General features: G+C 43.7%; 1 protein-coding gene across 1 annotated transcript in view; it reads left to right on the forward strand.

Moving 5' to 3' along the window:
- The window catches only part of Stab2 (stabilin 2), a 175,870-nt gene that overhangs the window by 44,088 nt on the left and 111,500 nt on the right, over nucleotides 1-20,282 (forward strand). The window contains exons 10-15 of the mRNA XM_021204348.2: nucleotides 10,508-10,641; nucleotides 12,163-12,245; nucleotides 12,598-12,747; nucleotides 15,447-15,587; nucleotides 16,319-16,375; nucleotides 16,520-16,645. Coding sequence (XP_021060007.1) covers nucleotides 10,508-10,641; nucleotides 12,163-12,245; nucleotides 12,598-12,747; nucleotides 15,447-15,587; nucleotides 16,319-16,375; nucleotides 16,520-16,645 — 691 coding nt within the window. The remainder of the gene's footprint in view (nucleotides 1-10,507; nucleotides 10,642-12,162; nucleotides 12,246-12,597; nucleotides 12,748-15,446; nucleotides 15,588-16,318; nucleotides 16,376-16,519; nucleotides 16,646-20,282) is intronic.

A 20,282-nucleotide genomic window follows, 5' to 3' on the forward strand; every position in this document is an offset into this window, starting at 1 on the left:
AAAAAAAAAAAATTAGAACAGTTTGGATTCCACGCAGGACAGACTCGTTGTACTGGAGGCCCAAGGTGTGTATGTTCTGCCTTCTATGCAGAGAACACGGCCCTGCAAACCGCCAGTTCACACTAACCCCAGGTGGGGGTGCTGTCCTCCCTGCGACCTCGGCCTCTGTCCACCCCGACACCGCCCATCACCGCCCAGCAGACCTATAAGCAAACCTTCTCAGTAAGACAGGGAACCAGTCCAGGAAGCTTCCCATGGAAGCGCTGTCAAATCTGCTCCCAAGTGAAACATAATTTTTGTCAAGCCAAAAGATAAACAAAGACTGGGACCCCCCCCCCCAAAAAAATACAATTCTCGTGGCAGGTGTACTTTTTTTTAATGTCAGGAGTATTTTTTAAAAAAATAGAGCTAAGAGCAGATAGTGCCCAGAATCAGATGTGAAAAGCAGCACTAACCACAGGGCAAGAACCCACAAGTAACTGCGCTGGCACCCACAAAGCCAGGCCGAAGTCAGGTGGCAGCGCTGGAGAGTGCTTTTGTTTGGTTTTGATTTCTTGCCCATTCTATCCTTCCCTTTGCAGATGGATTATGGGTGTCTATGGGCAAATAGGGATGACAGTAAAGGTGTGGCTTCCTACCAGCTAAGGGGTAGGAACTTACCAACTGTAACACAGACTTACAGGGTGATGCTTGTGGCCCCACATCTAGGAATTTACCTTGAAAAGGGGAAGGGCTGAGAAGGGTTAGATAAGAACTTATAGGTCAATAAATCCATGGCATAGCATTTGTAAGAGGAAAAAAAAAGCCGGAAATAACCTGGATGTTGAGCTTGGATAAATTTTGGTAGATCCTAAACTAGTTAAGTTAATGCCTACTTCTATATGAAATAAACATAAACCCCAATGGTTTGACATTATGGTTCTCAAGCTATAAAGCAGGATACCACATCAAAGCCATGAGCTACTTTTGGATTGTTTAAGTTGTTGGGAGAAACATGGAGACTGGAAAGATATACCTGTCCAATGCTATAAGACCTGCTAGCCTGGGTCAGTTCATGATTTTGTACGAGATCATGCTACATTTTTTTTTCCATGACACAGTATCAGCTGCCCTTTAGTGGCTGTTGTGGTTAAAAGTAAGTTCCAGGGCTGGGGAGAGGACTCAGCATCTCAGAGTTCTTGCTGTGTCAGCACGGGGACCTGATTTTGAATACCCAGAACCCAGTGTGGCTTGTGCGCATAGAACTCAAGCACGGTAGGACCCAAAGACAGGAGGATAGCTGAGGCTTACCAGCTACAAGCCGAGCTCCAGGTTCTGTGAGAGACCCGATTTCAAAGGAATAAGACTTCATAGCAAGTTTAGAGCCAGCCTGAGTTGGTTCCACAAGATCCTTTCTCAAAACAAAAACTAATCACAATTAGTTTTTACCTTCTGTGTGCTATATTTTAATTATTGTCATAAGCCTTAAAACTTTTTAATAAAGGACTTGCATAACTGGCCATCCTGCTAACGGGAGCACTTCAATAAACTTCCTATGCAGCCATCCCTGAGTGTGCAGCCCTGCTCTGCCCAGAAAACTCCAGATGCTCACCTTCCAGCAAAGATGAAACCAAACTCCAATGCAAATGCCTTCCCAGTTACGAAGGGGACGGCCAGAACTGCAAGCGTGAGTGGAACCCCACCCTGTTTGTGTTTCTGTGTAATGCACAAAATCCTGGGATGGAAAGTCTAGTCTTGGAAGCATGGCAGAGCCCCTTCTGTTATCAAGCACATGTAGACATTATATCACCACGATATGCAGAATTACAATTTCTGGCGATCCTTTGTGAATGGGTTCGGTAAAGCAGGGTGGTCAGACGGGCTGAAAGTGTGTGTTCCCATCTGAACACTGCCTTTGTGCCTGTGATGCATGTGAGCCCCGCCCACAGCTCTCTGGCAATGTTTCTCTCTCACTCTCCCGTGCTCCCACGCTTTTGCTCTCTCGCTCTTCCATCTCTGAGAACGCTAACCACCTCTCTCCCCCCATTGTCTCTCAAGCCATCAACCCATGTTTAAAAAATGTCTGCCACCCTCACGCAAGTTGTTCCTACCTGGGACCGAATCGGCACAGTTGTGTATGCCAAAATGGCTACCAAGGGGATGGTCAAGTATGTCTGCCAGTGGACCCCTGCCAAACCAACTATGGAAACTGCCCTACAAAGTCTACAGTGTGCAGATATGACGGGCCTGGACAGGTGAGCTAAGAGTGCATGGAGCTGGTATGTCCAGAAACAGGGGAAAGCATTCAAATGTTCCAAACCACTGGCACGCGCGTGGTTTTCGGGTCTTTCTGTTCCCAACTCCCATGCTCAGTTTGGTCTTCCTCTCTAGGCCGTCCTCACTGGGCTCAGGGCTTGATCACAGGGCTTCCCTACCCTATGTACCCTCTAAACTCACACTCTCCCTGCCCCCCCCCAAGTCAAAACTTAACTGCCCTGTGTTCTCTACTAACCCTACCCATGTGGTGACTGACAAAATATGGACAGAATACAAAATTAGACTAGGTTAGTTCAACCAAACTCATATGTATGCAGTCCACCTTCAATTCTCTGTCCTCAATAATGTCTTTTTAGATTAAGGGGGCTCTAGAAGTCCAAAAGGATGGGGACTCAGCAAAAGTCAGCAGTATCAAGCTGTAGGGACTGAAGGGATTGTGGGCAAGACACTGAATTATGTTATAACCTTGACTGACAAAAAGTTGCCCTGGCCTGGAGAACTTTATTGAGGAGATGAGTCAAAGGAACACTGTTTCTTGTCCCCATCCCCTGTCAGACTTTTGTCTATCCAGTATTTAATGGATGCTGACTGTGGCCATGACTACACATCATGTCCATATAAGGCATTGCTGCCCAGGATGAAGAAAAAGGTCAATGAGTAGCCCAAGCCTTCAGGGTTTCCCTGGTTGGAATGTTTTCAAATTCTGCAGAGAATCTGCTATATCTCTCCTCTGAGGATTAAAGGTATCATACAATATTCTCTATATCAATTTCTGAGCCAGTTTTGTGTAAAAATTCAAGGGACTAAAAATTTACTTTCTCAGAAAGCAGGCCTTTGTAGGATGATCCATGTTAGACCATGAATGTCAGAACTTGGAAATAAGACTTAAAGCACTCTTTGTATCTATAAAAATGTCCCCCAAGGCAGACTTTGAAGGTGTGGGAAGTCTCAGCTTTTCACAGAGATGCAGGACATTGCATCACTGACTAGCAGGACTTTTAATCTTGGTGCTGTGCATATTTTGAATTGCATCTTTTTGGCTGGCTTAGGAACATCACAGGATTTTAGTATCAACATTCTCTTTTTCTAACATTGCAGTTTCTCTAGACATTGTCCAGGGCTCCTGCACTCAAAACCGTATTCTAGAGGAGTAGTACCTCCCATCTAGATTCCAACCTCTATTGACCTATAACTCTTCTAAATGGAATTATGTGTGGAGTTAAGATTCAGGAAACAAACAAACAAACAACAACAAAAAAACAAACTTCTAAATTTTACATACAAAAGATATGAGCTTTCTAATAGGGAAGATATACAACCACCATTTCAATCTCTAAAAACTTTGACAAGTGCTTTGTGTAAGCCCACATTTGGTCTTGCTACTGTTAGTTTTTGTGAAGAATATATATATGGATTAAAGAACATCAGCTGATGAGACTAATTCAGGTCCAATTTGGTTTTCTCTCTCCATCTCTAAAAGTCTCACTGCGAGTGTAAAGAACATTACCGAAATTTTGTACCTGGAGTGGGGTGCAGTATGACGGACATCTGTGAATCAAAAAACCCATGTCATAAGAATGCGAACTGCAGCACAGTCTCACCAGGCCAAACCCAGTAAGTCTTCTCTTAGTCTCACTAAATGTTTCCCAGATGATGAAAGTGGGAACCAGTCAACATGGTAAGTTCCTTGAAGGAGAGGAAGCATTTCCCAATCAGCCCTGTATCTACTCCATTCCAGACAGTAGCAGCAAGGAGAATAGTAATTGCTTCATAGATCTGTTTAATCGATGAGTAAGTCAATAGGTATTTCCTTCCTGATGACTATGAGAATGCTCTGAGCACTGGCTTAGCCTGATACTAGAGCTTAAATGAACAGAACCAAAAAGGATCATTCATGGACAGTGCTTGTGAATGATATAGAATAAGATTTGGAAAAGTGAATAAGTGTGAGATGTGTTTCCTGGACACCAAGTTTCAGAAGATGTATACCATGAGGGAAAACATTTGTGTGCAAATTCCCAAGGCAGGGGTAACTCACACTGTGGGAAGAGAATTGTGAGTAGAGTTTAATGACTGGAGGTTAGTTACACTGAACATGGTGATCCACATCTTTAATCCCAGCACTTGGTAGTCAGAGGCAAGCAGATCTCTGTGAGTTTAAGTGAGAGCCTTGTCTATATAGAATGTTCCAAGGTGATCAGGGTGACTTAATGAGACCCTATCTCAAAGAAAGGAGAGAAGTGGGGGAGCAATGGGGCAACAAAGGTTGATTGGTTGGTTAGTTGTGGTTGGTTGTGGTTGGTTGGTTATTAGTTGTAGTTGGTTGGTTGTGGTTGGTTGGTTGGTTGGTTGGTTATGGTCGGTTGGTTGATTGGCTGGTTTGTTGGTCAGTTTGTTTGTCAGTTGGTTGGTTGGTTGGTTGGTTGGTTAAATCAAGGGCTCTAAGCAGGCCCTTGTAAAGGGGGTACTACCTGTCTGTGCACACGGTAAAATGATGTCTGCTCCATATAGCTGCAGTGACAATGACATTGAGGAAATGGTTCTGTGCAAATTCTGAGCAGGGGTGTTGTGTTTTCATCGGGGATAGAACAGAAGCTAGAAACTACATCCTTCAACTCTCAGACCACCTCTGCACCACTTAGTTCTCAAGGTTTTCAGTCTTTGTGAAGGACTCCTGTCTCCTTTGTGAGCTTGAAGTCATGATTACATTGGATCATAAAACAGCTTTTTGCTTCCTGAGGCCAGCAACTTCAGAAGTCTATGAATGATGAAGAATAAGTTCGGGTTTATTCCTTCATAACTGGGTCTTCAGTGTGCAGATCTTTTCCCCAGATGTATTTGAGAATCCTCACACTCCCTGTAGATAAGTATCCTAGATGTGGATGGAATGCCAGGCTTGGGTATTAGGATCCCTGTGTTTCATCATAACTCTGCCACTTAACTCCCGTACATTAATGGTTCTTAAGTCATAAAGTGAGGAGAATTGTACCTCCTATCATGGCTGTCATGAGGACCAAATAAAATTACCTTCATCTTCCCTTGGGCAGAACCCTACACAGAAAGAACACACACCAACCACAACCGTGAGCTGAGGTATACATGCCCTCAAAACACACGTGGATGTATGTACACCTCTTTCTTGAAGTCCAAGGAAGTAGAGAGATAAATAAAACATCATGTTCATGTTACCACCCCACTAAGAAGTCTGAGTAGCCCTCCTTATACAATCTCTCTCCTTCATGTTCAGAAAGATATAAAGATGAAAGCAGAATAACATAACAGTGAATTTTTCTTCCAAACTTATATCTAGGGTGTTCCATAGAACTAACAGCAAGTTTTAAGACCGTGTATGCCATGTATAGACCTTCCCTTTCTCCTCCTCCTCCACAGGAAAACAAATTGTCTTAGTTAGACAAATCAAGGCAGGAGCATGTCAGCTTCCAGGTAGGCATGGTATAGGAGGAGCTGGGACATCTTGTTCCAAAGGCAAACAGGAGAAGACTGGCTTCCAGGCAGCTAGGACAAGGGTCTTAAAGCCCATGCCCACAGTGACGCACTTCCTTGAACAAGGTCACACCTACTCCAACAAGGCACACCTCCAAATCGTGCTGCTTCCTGGGCCAAGGTTATTCAAACCACTACACAAATAATCTTCGCTTAAAAGAGGCTAGATAGAAAGTCTGGCCAGGTGAGACTAATAAAAGTTGAAGTCATTGATCTTTGAACAATGTAAAATAGTCGACCTGAATTAAAGAATTCATTAAGCTTACAGCTCAAAGGGCAAGTTTCTTCAGAATCCCAAACCAATTCTGTTAGTCACAGAAGGCCATCCCATTGGGAAGAAGGGGCTCAAACATGGGTTTAACCACTCACCTCTAGGGTGACCTGGGAGAAGCCTGAACTCTAAACACAATCTCCTCATCTGACATGAGAGCATAATATTACCTATACCTCCCTGTGAAGAGCTGACTACATATTTTTACTCTCAACTTTATTTTTATTATTACTAAAAAAAAAAAGAGCAAATGGTGTCATTCTTGTGATGGGTATCACTTTCCATTTTATTGCTCAGGAGGGGTGGGAAGTGAGGAGCAATAGAGGAGAGAAACTTTCTTTTATATAATTGATCTTGACAGGAAAGAAGCTGAGCCAGGCTGAGCCAGACTGAAAAGGCAGAGTGAAACCATTTGGTTCCCATTCTGACCACACAAGAGTATAAGCAACAAGTATAAGTATAGTGAATGTAAGAGACATTCTGGATCAAGGCTCAGGTCCTTCTTGTTCATTGCATCCTCATACGGTAGAAACAGGGCTAGCATGTGCTCCGAGGTCCCTTTCCTAAGTGTTAATCCCATTGGTGAGGCTCTACCTTATAACCTACGTGTCTCCAGTTCCTAGCATAGCACTCTGGAGATTAGGATTTCAACATGAGAGTGTAAGGACAACCTATCAGTCTCGAGCACTGCTCTGTGCTGTGATGTTCTCAACTGCATGCCTCCTGCCTTCTCTTCACTTGGAACATCCTCCAACTGTATGGTACACCTGCTTTATCTGAGTTGGACACACACACAGATCCTCTGATGCCCGTCTCGTGTAGCTCCTCCCCCGGGGTAACCCCTCCCCCATCCTCCACTGCACTCATTCCCCGGAGCTCCCAATACACCTCTAGTACTTACAGACCAGCTCTCCAGCTCTGTAATGAGCACTTGGCATACCTCGAGGCTGTGTGATCTTCACTGAGATACATAACCTCCCATATGTAAAGTAATATGTAAAATATGTAAAATGGAGTGGCTGGAGAGATGGATCAGCAAGCACATGCTGTTCTTGCAGAGTACCCAAGTGCAGTTCCCAGCACATGTTGGACAGCTCCAGGACATCTGACACCTCTGGCCTCTTCAGACATTTCCCTCAAGTATACACACACACACACACACACACACACACACACAAAATTTAGACACTTGGCTCAGTGGTTAAGAGCACTTACTGTTCTTCCAAAGATCCTGAGTTCAAGTCCCAGAAACCACATGGTGGCTCACAACCATCCATAATGAGATCTGACATCCTCTTCTAGTGAGTCTGAAGACAACTACAGTGTACTTAGATATAATAATAAATAAATCTTCGAGCCAAAGAGGTCCTGAATTCAATTCCTAGAAACCACATGATGGCTCACAACCATCTATACAGCTACAATGTACTCATATACATAAAATAAATAAATAAATAAATCTTAAAAAATAGACACTTAAAAGCAATTTAATAAAGCTAAGTATAGATCTCATTCATATAGTTGTTATGTTAAAATAGATACCACAGTGACTAATGCTTGGCCTATGATTTATCAGTAAATACTAGTTATTACAATCGCTACTAATTTCTATGTCCAACTAGAATACAACTACATCTTATTCACCTTTTCTGTAAACATCTGTCACTGGCTGAACCAATGGGATGAATGAGAGCTTGGAGCAACACACAAATCAGTAAAGGAAAGGAAGAAATGAAGGAAGCAAGTGATGTAAGCCTCCTGGAAGCCTACACTAGCTCAGCCCACACAGCATCCGTAGTTACTAGTGTCAACCAATCACACAAAATGCAAATGGATATGTGTGCTTTTAAAGCCTTAAGACAGTGCGCGATGTTTATACTCAATAAAAACAAAATAAAATATAAAACAAAAACAAAAACAAAAAAAATGTATGCACCAAAGAGGCTAGGTTCTGAATGCGCCACAGAAAACTGAGAATATTCAAGTCAGAAAACAGTTCCAGAACGACTTGGACTTTGGCCTGAGGTTTTAAAGTAAAAATTAAAAATATTTATGTCTCCTACATTCCTCGACGCTGAGACCATTGAAACAGGATTCTCGCTTCACATGAAACAGACCGTTGGCCTCATAAGGACTTGGAGAGAGCAGGGTCTTCAGGAGCTGGCAAGAGTTCCGCATCACGTCCTGGCGGTTGTCTTCAGGTTAAGCCTGTGTGGTTTGTTCTGAGACTTTAAATCTCCACAGTAAGGACTGTATCACCTCAAAGAGTTCCAATCCTCAATAAGCTCCCACGTCTTAATTAGTGTGGTGCTGTACTTAACGATCAGAAAACTGCCAATAGAAAAAACAGTCAGAGGAAAACCGACCATAATGCCTTTTAAAAGAAAGCATAGTGAGGTATTGTACAATGGTATCAATTTGGAAAGCTGAGGCGGGAGGATTGAAAATTGGAGGCTAGCCTGGACTACCGAGTGAGATCCTATTTAAAACGTTTATCAGTTTAATGCTTCTGGGGTTTGTGGCAGGCAGCAGGTACCCAATTCTTGCATATGACTCGGTAAGGGAAAAGGATCAGGACAGCTGGGACATGCTGCTAACAGGTTTCTCTTCGGAGGAAATCCCTTTGAGGCTCAGTGAAGGCTGGACTGGAGAACAGAACAAAAATGGAAAAGAGAGAGAGAGAGAGAGAGAAAGAAAGAAAGAAAGAAAGAAAGAAAGAAAGAAAGAAAGAAAGAAAGAAAGAAAGAAAGACAGACAGACAGACAGCTAAAGGGTCACTGCTGTGGTCCAGGCAACAGGGCTACTCTCTGAGATACAGGCCGACACACCTCTGTGCTGTGCCGGGAACTGAACAGTACCCCTGCGCCCTCTTAGCTCTCCTCTCTGGAAGGTTCCTCCCCTTCCCCGTGATTCGGTTTCCCGGTTATCTTGGGATCCTAATTAACATCACCTTCCTTCACACTTTCCCAGTTTTAGCTGTCAACTCTGAAAACAGGGGCAGGCAGCCACCAGCACCCCCAGAGTCAGAGCTGAGTGCTAAATTTTCAGCAATTTCCCAGACTTGTTGACAGCATGTTAACAAGTAGTTTGAAATTAGCCAAGATAACGATGATAAACCACCAAGGTTGCCAAGTGCTGTCAATCAACAAACCAGCCCCTTGAGAGCTAGTTATTAGACATTTGCCAGCCGAGGCGCGTACATCTTTACCTCTGAACAACTGCATTAAATTTCTATCATTTCTCTGGCTTCTGGAATATAAGTATTTGACTCGATTCCTATTTATTGTGTGACAATTGACAATGAGTGTCCTAAAGACGTGTCCCTGTTATGCATTCTGGAGTGAGCATAGAGAACAAAGACACTCAAAGCCTTCCCTCTCACTGGAGAGAGAAGTAGATATTTATCACATAACCAGACCAAGCAGGAAAACGTTACAAAGAGGGGCCACAGTACAGTGACAGTGCATGCAAGGAGAGCTGACCCAACGTGGAAATGGGCTCTGAGGAGGCTTCCCTGGGGAAGGAGAAACCTCAGCTAGGAAGGGAGAGAGCAGGGGCACTTATTTTATGTGGATGGCCTGCAGGCTGCCTTTGTAACATGTTAGTTAATTTTTCCACTGCGGTGACAAAATATTCTTACAAAGGCAGCTTAAGAAAGGAGGGGTTTACTTGAGCGCATAGTTTGAAGGTGGGGAAGCCACAGCCCAGGAGCCTGAGGCAGCTGCAGCTGCAGTCAGGAAACAGAAAAAGAAATGCTTGTGTGCAGGAAGCAGAGTGATGAACACTTGTGCACAGGAAACAGTGTTGAACACTTGTGCACAGGAAGCAGAGAATGATGAACATGTGCTCATGAAGCAGAGAGTGATGAACGCTTATGTACAGGAAACAGAGAGTTATGAGCACTTGTGCACAGGAAGCAGAGTGGTGAGTACTTGTTTATGGCCTGTCCCTTCTCCTTTTTGTTCAAAACATAATCCTAGTCCCATGAATGGTGCCACCCACAGTTGAAGTGGGTTTCCCCTCCTCAATCAACCTAATCTAGATAACCTCACAGTCGTGCCCATCGATTTGTCTCCAAAGTGATTCTACAGCCAATCAAGTTGGCAATCATTCTTAACCATGGGTAGCTTATTCTGCCCTCGAGGCCCTTGAGTCGACATTTGTAGAAAACATTATAAGTGATGCTGACGTGGATGCTTTCTGGACCACACTTTGGAAATCATTACTTCTACAAAGAACATGCAAAGCTGCCTCGTGTTTATAAGTGTGCATATTATATTACCTAAGCCCATTCTGGAAGGGCAACCCTAAGCCAGGTTCTGCACTTGCGTGCACACGGAATCTGTGGTTCTCCTGGCCTCTCCAATCCCGTTCATTATATTGTCGTCCTTATCTGTGAAATGAAGCGTTGGGCTGTGTACTCTCAACCCTTGATAGATCCAAGGCCGTGAGAATCTGATTTCACCCTCTCTACAGATGCACTTGCCAGAAAGGTTATGTGGGTGATGGCCTGAACTGCTATGGAAACATCATGCAGAGACTCAGAGAATTAAATACTGAACCCAGAGGAATGTGGCAAGGACAGCTGACTTCCTTCATCTCAATCCTGGGTATGTAAATGTCGTCCTAGAGGGCAGCCCTCTTTTAGCCCAGGCATCTGCTAGATACAAGTAGGCAGAAAGGGACAGACAAGGCTGGTGCACTGGGACTAGTCCTAGTGGGGACAGGCCATGCCGGTGTGATGGGGAGGAGCAGACAGCTGTTTCTAAGGAGAAGCTGTTTGCCAGGCAGACTTAGAAGCGGAGGATAGGTCATGACGTCACCATAGATTAACAGACTAGGGATAAGATAGGCAACCACTGATGTAAAAGACTACCCCTTATGGCCTTCACAGCCCGGGTTTTTCTAGGATGAATAAATGTTAGCTGAGAATGGAGAATCACTAAAGAACAACTAAGAAAGGAGAATCACAGTAGTGTCCACGTTCAACAGGGAAGGTGTCACCTCAATTCTAGACCAATCTTGCTTGTGTGTACCTTTAGTTGGAAGCTACTAATTAACCTGTAGTAGTGTCAGATCCTCTGTGAGACCTAGGCAGTGTAATAATACAACATGCTCATTCGTTTACAAGTGCCTCCCACAAACTATTACCCCATATCCCCCTGAGGACAAAATATAGTCGATCAGGGAACACTGGGTAAGACCTCAACTAAACATGAATTTGTATACAGACCTGACCAAACGGCAACCTTAAAATATCAGCATTTATGTCAGAAGTGACCAAGTATGCTAAAATCATTTCCCAGAAGGGACACAGTGAAGAAGTCTGTCCTTGCAAGCCAATGCTGTATTTTCCAGGTAATTTTTCACTGTGCCTTCTGGGAGATAGTCCACGGGCCTTTATAAGGCCTCCTAGGGGGAATAAAGCACTGGAGACATGGCTTGGGCTTAAGGACAACCTTGCAGTAACTCTACCTTCAGATAAGAACTCTCTAGACATTCTATGGAAACGAAGGAGGCACAGTGTCCTTTGAAAAACAGACCACACACACAGACATTTTTCTAGACAGAGTTCTGCTTACCTTGCACCTTCCCCATGCATCTTGCTCCTGTGTGAGAGCACAGAGCCTATTCTTATGACCCAGCATTCCCTGGGTGATGGAAACCAGGCCTGCCAGAAGACTTGTAAGGCCCAGGGTAGAATGCAAATGTGAAGTCCTTTGTTCAAATAGTCTGCTTTCCAAGAGAGCACAAACAGAACAGTAAGTCTATTGTGGGTTCATCTGAGCTGCCCTTGGAGGTGATACGAATCCCTACACATGGAGAGGACACAGCTCAGCAAGCCAGGCACATGATCAGGGAAGGTGGGACTGTCAAAGGACATCATCACACCCTGCCACTTCGTGGCAAAGCACCTAGAAAGCCACAACTAAGTCTCCTGGGAAACTCCTAGAGCATTTTGGGAGTATGTGAAGCTCTTAGAGCACCAGCTTACCAAGGACACCACAGAGCATTGAGAAGAGAAGGCGCGAAGGGACTCGGCTTGACATAAGACACACGGAACAGTCTCACTTCCCATGTACCTTGGACCCACGTGACATTCTCTTTCTCTGTGTGTTTGGACTCTTAAGACAGAACTTATGCCTGGCCTCTGAGCAACCTGGGGCCCTTCACTGTGCTGCTGCCCTCAGACAAGGGACTAAAAGGGGTTGATGTGAGTATCTAAAATAACCCCATCTGAGGGGCTGATATAAATGTCTTAGTGGGCAATGTCTTATTTAAAGTGAGAAACCTCTATGACCTTTGAGATAAGGATGATGAGTGTGTTAGTTACTGCTCTATTGCTGTGAAGAGATACAACAAAAGACAGTTTATAGTGACTGTCATGGCAGGGAGCATGGTGACAAGCAGGCATCTTAGTAGTAGCTAAGAGCTTACATTCTGACACACAGCAGGAAAGGGGGGGGGAGACTGGGAGACTGGGTCTGGCGTAGGCTTTTGAAGCCTCACATGTATTATAATGCTCATTTTCCTCAGACATCCTCCAGCTGGCTCTCTTTTCTTAGGTAAAGGAGCTCTTGATGGACAGAGAGGCTGCTCGGTACTTTGTGAAGCTCCACATCATTGCTGGGCAAATGAGCACAGAGCAGATGTATAACTTGGACACCTTCTATACCTTGACGGGAAAGTCAGGGGAAATCTTCAACAAGGATAAGGTCAGAATTTGTCTGAATTTCACTCCAGTAGCAACACCAGGACAACACCTGGACTAGAAGAGGGGCTCGGGTGAGCTAGCACGGAAGGGGACTGCAGTGTTTGATTTGGGTCTGGCCTGGGTTAGCTTTCAAGGCAACCATCACTTAGGTGTCACTGTTAATTCGCAGAAAGACCACTGACCGAAATCATCATGGCCAAATTAATTATAGCAAGCAATTAGTTAAAGCAAGCAATTAGTTAAAGCAAGCTTTATGTGGTCTGTCTCTCCCTAAAGGCAGGGTTCAAGAGATCAGCATTGGACATGAGTAGGATAAGGGGTTTTACAGCTCCGGAGTACATAGGTTTCAAATAGGGGATCCAGCAGGCAAGTAGGTGGGGTTACAAAAGCAGAATGTAAGCATAACAAGTTGATCATGATAGTCTCCTGACACAGAGACATGGCTGCAAGATGGCCACAACAACAGATGGTCACAACAAGGTGGCCACAACAACAGGTGATCACAACAAGACTGTCATAACAACAGGTGGTCACAACAAGGTGGCCACAACAACAGGTGGTCACAACAAGACTGTCATAACAACAGGTGGTCACAGCAAGACTGTCATAACAACAGGTGGTCATAACAACCTTTGAAGCAGAGACATGGTTGTTGTTTCCTAGAACAGGCAGTACAGAACCATTTGTAGTTAAGGTTACAGGTGGGTCACAGCCCAATCCTTGAGAAACAGAGGTTTAATCAGGAATGAACCTAATTTGTCTTTACTATAAGATGGCAGGTTGTTTTGTCACCACCTTGAAGACAAAGTGTTGTGAGCCTGCATCCTGGAAGTCCTGGATCCAAACCCTGAGCATTCCTCTTACAAAAGGAAATGAATAGAGTGTGTTTGGTTTGGGGGGCTGCATTGATTCATCTTCCCCCTTCATTCTTCCAGCTTTTTTTGTTTGTTTGTTTGTTTGTTGTTTGTTTTTTTATTCAGACTACCTCACTTCCCTTCACAAACTCTTTTTGTGTTTCTATTAAGCTGGGAGCATGTGATTAAGAGGTGTGCATGCATGGGTTGTGTCTTAAGCTACTTGTTGCATTTCACTTAATATCAATAGCTGGCAGTCTCCTGGGTATTCTTTCCATGCTAAGCACAGATCTTGATTTGTGTCATGTATAACAACTCAGGAAGGAGGTCTCATCAGAATCCTTGTTTTCCCTATGGGACAGTGGAGAGGTGACATAGAAAATATCTGAACCAGGGTTTTGGTATGGGTCTGACAGGCACAAACCTGCTATGCTGTGTGTGTAAGAATGGACATTAGATTCGGCAGAGCAGTAGATATGACACAGCCATGTGTATGTGTATATACTCACGTATTCATTCAGATTTGTTGTCTGTAATGCTTAGGAGTTGCATGAGAGGAAAACTCTCATGAGAGTTACTCCCAGTTACACATTCAACCAATGTGTGTATTGTGCACTGTCTTTGTGCAATGCATTAAACCTGTAGTTTTCAACCTTCCTATTGCTGTGACCTTTTAACATAGTTCCTCATGTTGTGGTGACTGCCAACCATAAAATTATTTTGTTGCTACTTCATAACTGTAGTTTTCTACTGTTATGTCTTGTAATTAAAATGTCTGATAAGCAGGATTGTGGGTCTGTGTCTCACCTCGCCGCTGCTCAGGGGAGACACAGACTGGGGCCAAGGCTGTGGTTCTCTAACTCCTGGGCACCCAGACACTGCTGGGAGTCATGGAAGTTGAGAAGAGGAAGGGAGAAGAAAGGGAGAGGACTAAAGGCTGGTGATGAGTCATGGAGGGGGGGGGAGAAATCCAGCTTAGCTCAGGGTGAGTGTCAGGAACTGGGAGGTGTCTTCTGCCATAGACTTAGGTGGCTCAGCAAGGACCCTATGGTGGTCCTTGAGGAAGGATATAGTCCTTGCTTGCTCAAACATGGTGAAAAGGATGCATACAACTTACTCAGGGTGGACCAGCAGAGATTAAATACTTTTGGTAGGAAGGATTGTCCAGAAAGGAAAGCTTATTGGCTAAACTCTCCAGGCCAGCACAGCTAGATACCTCATTAGCATAGAGAGTTGTCATGGTTCTCTTAATGGGATGTCATTGTCACATGCTCCAGACAGATTTCTGATCGAGAGCAGATTCACACACCTACTGTTATCAATTATGAGAATTACTGGGTTCCTTAATCTGCTCAACCTCACCAGTTTTTCTGTCTGGTGACTCGGTTCCACTTGCCCCATACAGGATAGTTAATGTGTGACACTCACGAAAGGTGTCATGACCCACAGATTGAAAACCACTGCATTAAAGTGAGAGAAGTATTTATAATCAACGGAATTGTTACACCCTAATGGAGCTTGCAGCTTATTGGAGGACAGCCTACACTGATTTGCCCAAATTTTGCACGTGATACTCATCAGTGATCATGTGATACTCATCAGTGGTCTTGTGATAGTCATCAGGGATCATGTGATAGTCATCAGTGATGTCACATACTATCTCATTTGAACTTAGTGGAAACAATGCAAGATGGGCCAAGCCGACACCTTTGTCCTCATGTAAGATCATGTGATTTATCCAAAGTCACACAGCCACGGGTCTCCTGACTTCTAATCCCAGATTTTTTTTTTCTAGAATACCTCATCTGTTTTATTTATTTACTTTTTTTTTTCTTTGGTATTTTAGGACAATCAACTAAAGCTCAAACTTTACGGAAGCAAAATAGTACAAATTACCCAGGGGAACATAGTTGCTTCGAATGGGCTTGTGCATATCCTCGACAGAGCCATGGACAAGATAGAGCCCACACTTGCAAGCAACCCCCAGGTGAGACAAGTCAAATACAAGTGAAGTCAATCCATGACCACTGTCATTGCTGCCTGGAGAGTCACATCTAATACAAAAGTGTTTGCTAGAGTTTAGCCTTCCTTTTCCAAGGAGGGTGTCAAGCTAAGAGAAGGCAGGATGATTTGTCAGTTTTCAATAGACTTCTCTGTCTTTCTGCAGAGAGAAAGAAAGGCATTCTGGGGTGGGAAAATTTTTTATGGATTTTTTTTTTATAAATGTCACCTATATGGGCAGTGGTGGCGAACGCCTTTAATTCCGGCACTTGGGAGGCAGAGGCAGGCGGATTTCTGAGTTTGAGGCCAGCCTGGACTACAAAGTGAGTTCCAGGACAGCCAGGACTATACAGAGAAACCCTGTCTCAAAAAAACCCGAAAAACAAAAAACAAAAAACAAATAAATGTCACCTATAGCCATATCAGACAATTCTGCCTGATTCCATGTTGTCACGGCAATTCATTCCTTGTGCTTTGTGGAGGACAGTTATAGTTGTAATGAATTTCTTCTTTCTGATCTGCCTGATATGGCCAGAGACTGCTGTAGAATGAACAGATTTGGATGACTGGTCAAATCAAAACAGTTGCATACTGCCTAGCAGTCGGTAGAACCATCCCACAGACCCACACTTTCATCTTAACGTGTCTCTTAACATTAAGGTTCATATTTCCCAAACTATTCTTTTACTGACTTTTGAGCAAAATCTCTCTTTTCAGCAAACCATTATGACGATGCTACAACCAAGATATGGCAAGTTCAGATCTTTGCTAGAGGTATGCACTTTCAAACACTCCAGAAGAATGTGGTTAAGGCCTTTGCAAAATCAGAAGAGAGGCCAACTTTAAATGTTTTCTGACAACTGCTTCAAATATTACTTTCAATGAAGAAGAATATAACTTTTATTTTCCCAAATGCAGAAAACCAATGTTGGACAAACCCTGGAGGAGGGTGGTATTGATGGGCCATACACCATTTTTGTTCCAAGTAATGAAGCATTGAGTAACATGACGGCTGGCGTCCTCGATTACCTCCTGTCTCCAGAGGTAGAGTATCCCACTTACCAACAAACTGCATCAGCATCACTGTCTCAGCCTCTGTCCATTCTCACATTTCTCTGTACTAAAATAGACAGACAATAGATAGATAGGTAGATAGATAGATAGATAAATAGATGGATAGATAGATAGATAGGTAGATAGTAGATAAATGGATGGGTAGATAGATGATAGATGGATGGATAGATAGATAGATGGATAGGTAGATAGATAAATGGATGGGTAGATAGACAGATGATAGATAGATAGATAGATAGATAGATAGATAGATAGATAGATAGATAGATAGACAGATAGATATTTTAAGATCCTTACAACTGTAAAGTCATCCAGAGAATTATACCCACTTAGGGCCAGTCTAGACTAAACTTTCGAAGAACCAAATGTCATTGTGAGATGCTCCAGCCTCTCTTTTCTTTTGATTTCTCTTCTCTCTTCAATGACCCTTTTCTTCTCTACCTTAGTTCTACAGTGCTGTCATAGCTCCTCCTGGAGAATAATAGATCATGGACTCCTTTATATCAAGATCAAGGTTAAAATGACAGAAATCATCTTAGGTATTTCTTCTCTCCGACCTAAAAGTCAAAATATGAAGAGATAACTAGCTAGCTCTAGAAAATTTTTTCACGAAGATAACAAACAGTGGGACAGTCTGATGGTTACAGATTTGTTCTCTGACTTCCCAGAAGCTCTGCTGCCCTCGCAGTAGTGGGGCGAGGCTACTGACAACACAGAATGTGAGAGGCGGGGATGGCCCAGTTCTTTAGAAGCAGTGATTCCAAGGCTCCAGTGTGGTCAGGAATCACCTGTGGAGCTTGTCAAGCAAGCATGCTCTGGAGCCGGATCCCAAGCGCTGTGACCAGTGGCACTGCAGTGAGATTAATCAGCAGACCTGCAGACACATACCCACTCTAACACAGGCAGTCTCAGCCACGCTGCTGTGGTGATCCTGAAATGTGCGGCCTTGTTGGCTTGTAGATTAATGGATATAGACCTTGCTAGAATACCTTCAGATGCCAACAGTGACATCTTGCATTCTGAAAATGCTAAAGGGGGAAACATATACAGAGACAGACAGACAGAAGACAGACAGATCGACGCACACTGCTCTTGCAGAGGACCCAAGTTCACTTCCCAGTGCCCACATGGAGACTAACAGTAACTCTAGTTCCAGGGAATCTCATGCCCTCTTCTGGTCTCTATGAGTACTGCATACATGCAGGCAAAAAAACTCATACACATGAAATACAAATACAAAAAAATATTTTTTAAAAACTTAGATGGTTGGTATGTCTCATGCTGCCAACAAATTTTCAGCATATGAGATTTTCTAAGGGTTTCCAGTGAACAAGCCAGATCTCCTGGGATCTTAAGGAGGATGTTTCTTTAAGAATACAGCTCACACTTGAATTTCCTGAAAACTTGCTGTTGTTGAAAAGCAGTTTACTTCTCTTTAGTACTCATACTCAGTTTAAGGTGATCTTCCGAGAAATTATTAAAATCCTAAGATTATATGCCCCCCAATTCTGTTACCTTTTGTGATAATAAAGCAGTTTCAGCTACTTAATGGGTTACACTACAGCTAAAATAAGTGAAATTATAATAGAGAAAAATTAAGCTCTGTACTTTCTCCCTTTGTTCAGAAAGCTCCTTCTCCCTTGGAGGCAGGCTCCTTCTGCCTCTCAAGCAAGCGTGTGGATCTCACCCAGCCAGACTATGCAGTGAGACCAACAGCCTCTCATCACTCCAGTGCGACAGTTTATATCTAGAAACTGGCCAGCCAGCACCAACACCACTCCTGGACCTCAGAGTTTCTTTTTCTCCAAAGATCAAATTTTTCTGCCTGCAAAGAATACAAAGCCTGGGTTCTTTGTTCTGAGGCAGAAACTGGTTTGCTGATGTCATTTCTAGTGCAGAATAGAATAATCATTTCTACCCCTTCCTTACAGCTAGGGTCTTTCGGGGCTAAAATATCTCAGATGATAGGGTACTGCTCTCTCTTCATACTTCTACTGTCTCCAGGGAGGAGCCTTGAGGAAAGACAGAAAGTGCCCGTGGAGAAGCTGGTTTCCATAGAAGCCTCATTTCAAGTGCTGACTCCGGAATGTGTGTTTCCTTAATGGAGTCCTTTTCTCTCTGAACCCAAGTTTCAGTCCAGAAACCATCCCATGGCTATTGATGGCAAATCTCACTCATGTACAGCTCTGAAACTGAACTAGTCAAAAGTAAAAGTGATGGACTAAAAAGGCATGCCTCATAAACTCTAAGATTCCTTTTGAAGAAAACTGAAACAAAAGGAATCGAATTCACAAAGTTCAAGGTCATATTAACACATCAGTAGAGAACACCCTCTTGGGCAACAAAGGATTTTAGAATATTTTCTTTACATAAAACAGTAGAGGAGATCTTTGTTTCTTTACCCACTCCTGTGATAAAATGCTCTCACAGAAGCAGCTAAAGGGAGAAAGAGCTAATTGTAATTCACAGGTCATCATGGCAGAGGAGTTGAGGCACAGGAAGTCTGAAGAAGCTGGGCATGTAACATCCGCAGTCAGAGGAAGAGAGCAATAGAGGAATGCATGCTTGTGCCTGTCTCCCTTTCTCCATGCCACGATCAGGGAGTGACCCCATGACCAGGGAGCACTCCCAGGGGGTGCTCCCATTCACAGTAAGGATGGGGCTTCTCACAGTAATGAACTAATCAAAGACAATCCTCGACAGGCATGCCCTTAGATCCCTCTCCCTTAGATCCATCTCCCGAGTGATTCAAGATTCAGTGAAGTTGAAACATCAACACTAACCACAAGGAACTGGGGAGAGAAAGGGCAGGAAAGTTCTGAAAGCTCTTGGCCATCTCAATGTCCAAACTGTGCTACAAACCTAAGATTCTTATAACTAGCTGAATCACTGTCGTGGAAAACACCATTGCCACCACCTTCTGCCCTGGGCCATGTGGCCATGTGTTCCTCCTTTCTGTAGTCCCTCCCCTCCCCACCCCCCAGGACACCTGCCTGTGGCTGTCCCTGAGAGCTCCAGGATCCTAGCTGAGGTCACGGCAGGGCTGTGCTGTTATGGTTTAGTTTAGTGGTAGTTTTCCTCCACTTCAGTGATTTGAAGAGAGAAGAGACTCTAGAAGTACTCTCTGAAGAAGAGTGACTTATTTTGAGGGACTGGCTGTTCAAGGTCCCAATAGATGAGGAGTCCTAAAACATGAGAATGTGCCCTGACAAGCAAATGTCGACTTATGGAGCAAATGAGAATCATGTTATAGACATCCCCAAATGTAACCTGAGACATGCGCAGGGATGGTTGGGCAGAGTGGCTGAGAGCATGGGTTTGTATACTGAGGAAGCTGGATGACTTGGGTCTGTTGCTCACTGTTATCCCACATGGAATGGGCTGTTGGTCTCTACTCACAGGAATACTGGGGTTTATACAAAATGCACATGCTATGGTTTTAGAACAGCCAAGAGATTTGATGAGTGTCAGCTATTTGCACATGGAATTTTTCTAATCTTCAATTTCCCTATGAAGAAGTTGGGTCATTGTCTTTTATGATTAATCCAAAATCATCTCAAAATTAGGGGTGGGGGGAGCTCATAGAGTTTTCTACCTTGATTGACAG

Source organism: Mus pahari, chromosome 9 (genome assembly GCF_900095145.1).
Source record: "Mus pahari chromosome 9, PAHARI_EIJ_v1.1, whole genome shotgun sequence".
NCBI classification, from domain to species: Eukaryota; Metazoa; Chordata; class Mammalia; order Rodentia; family Muridae; genus Mus; species Mus pahari.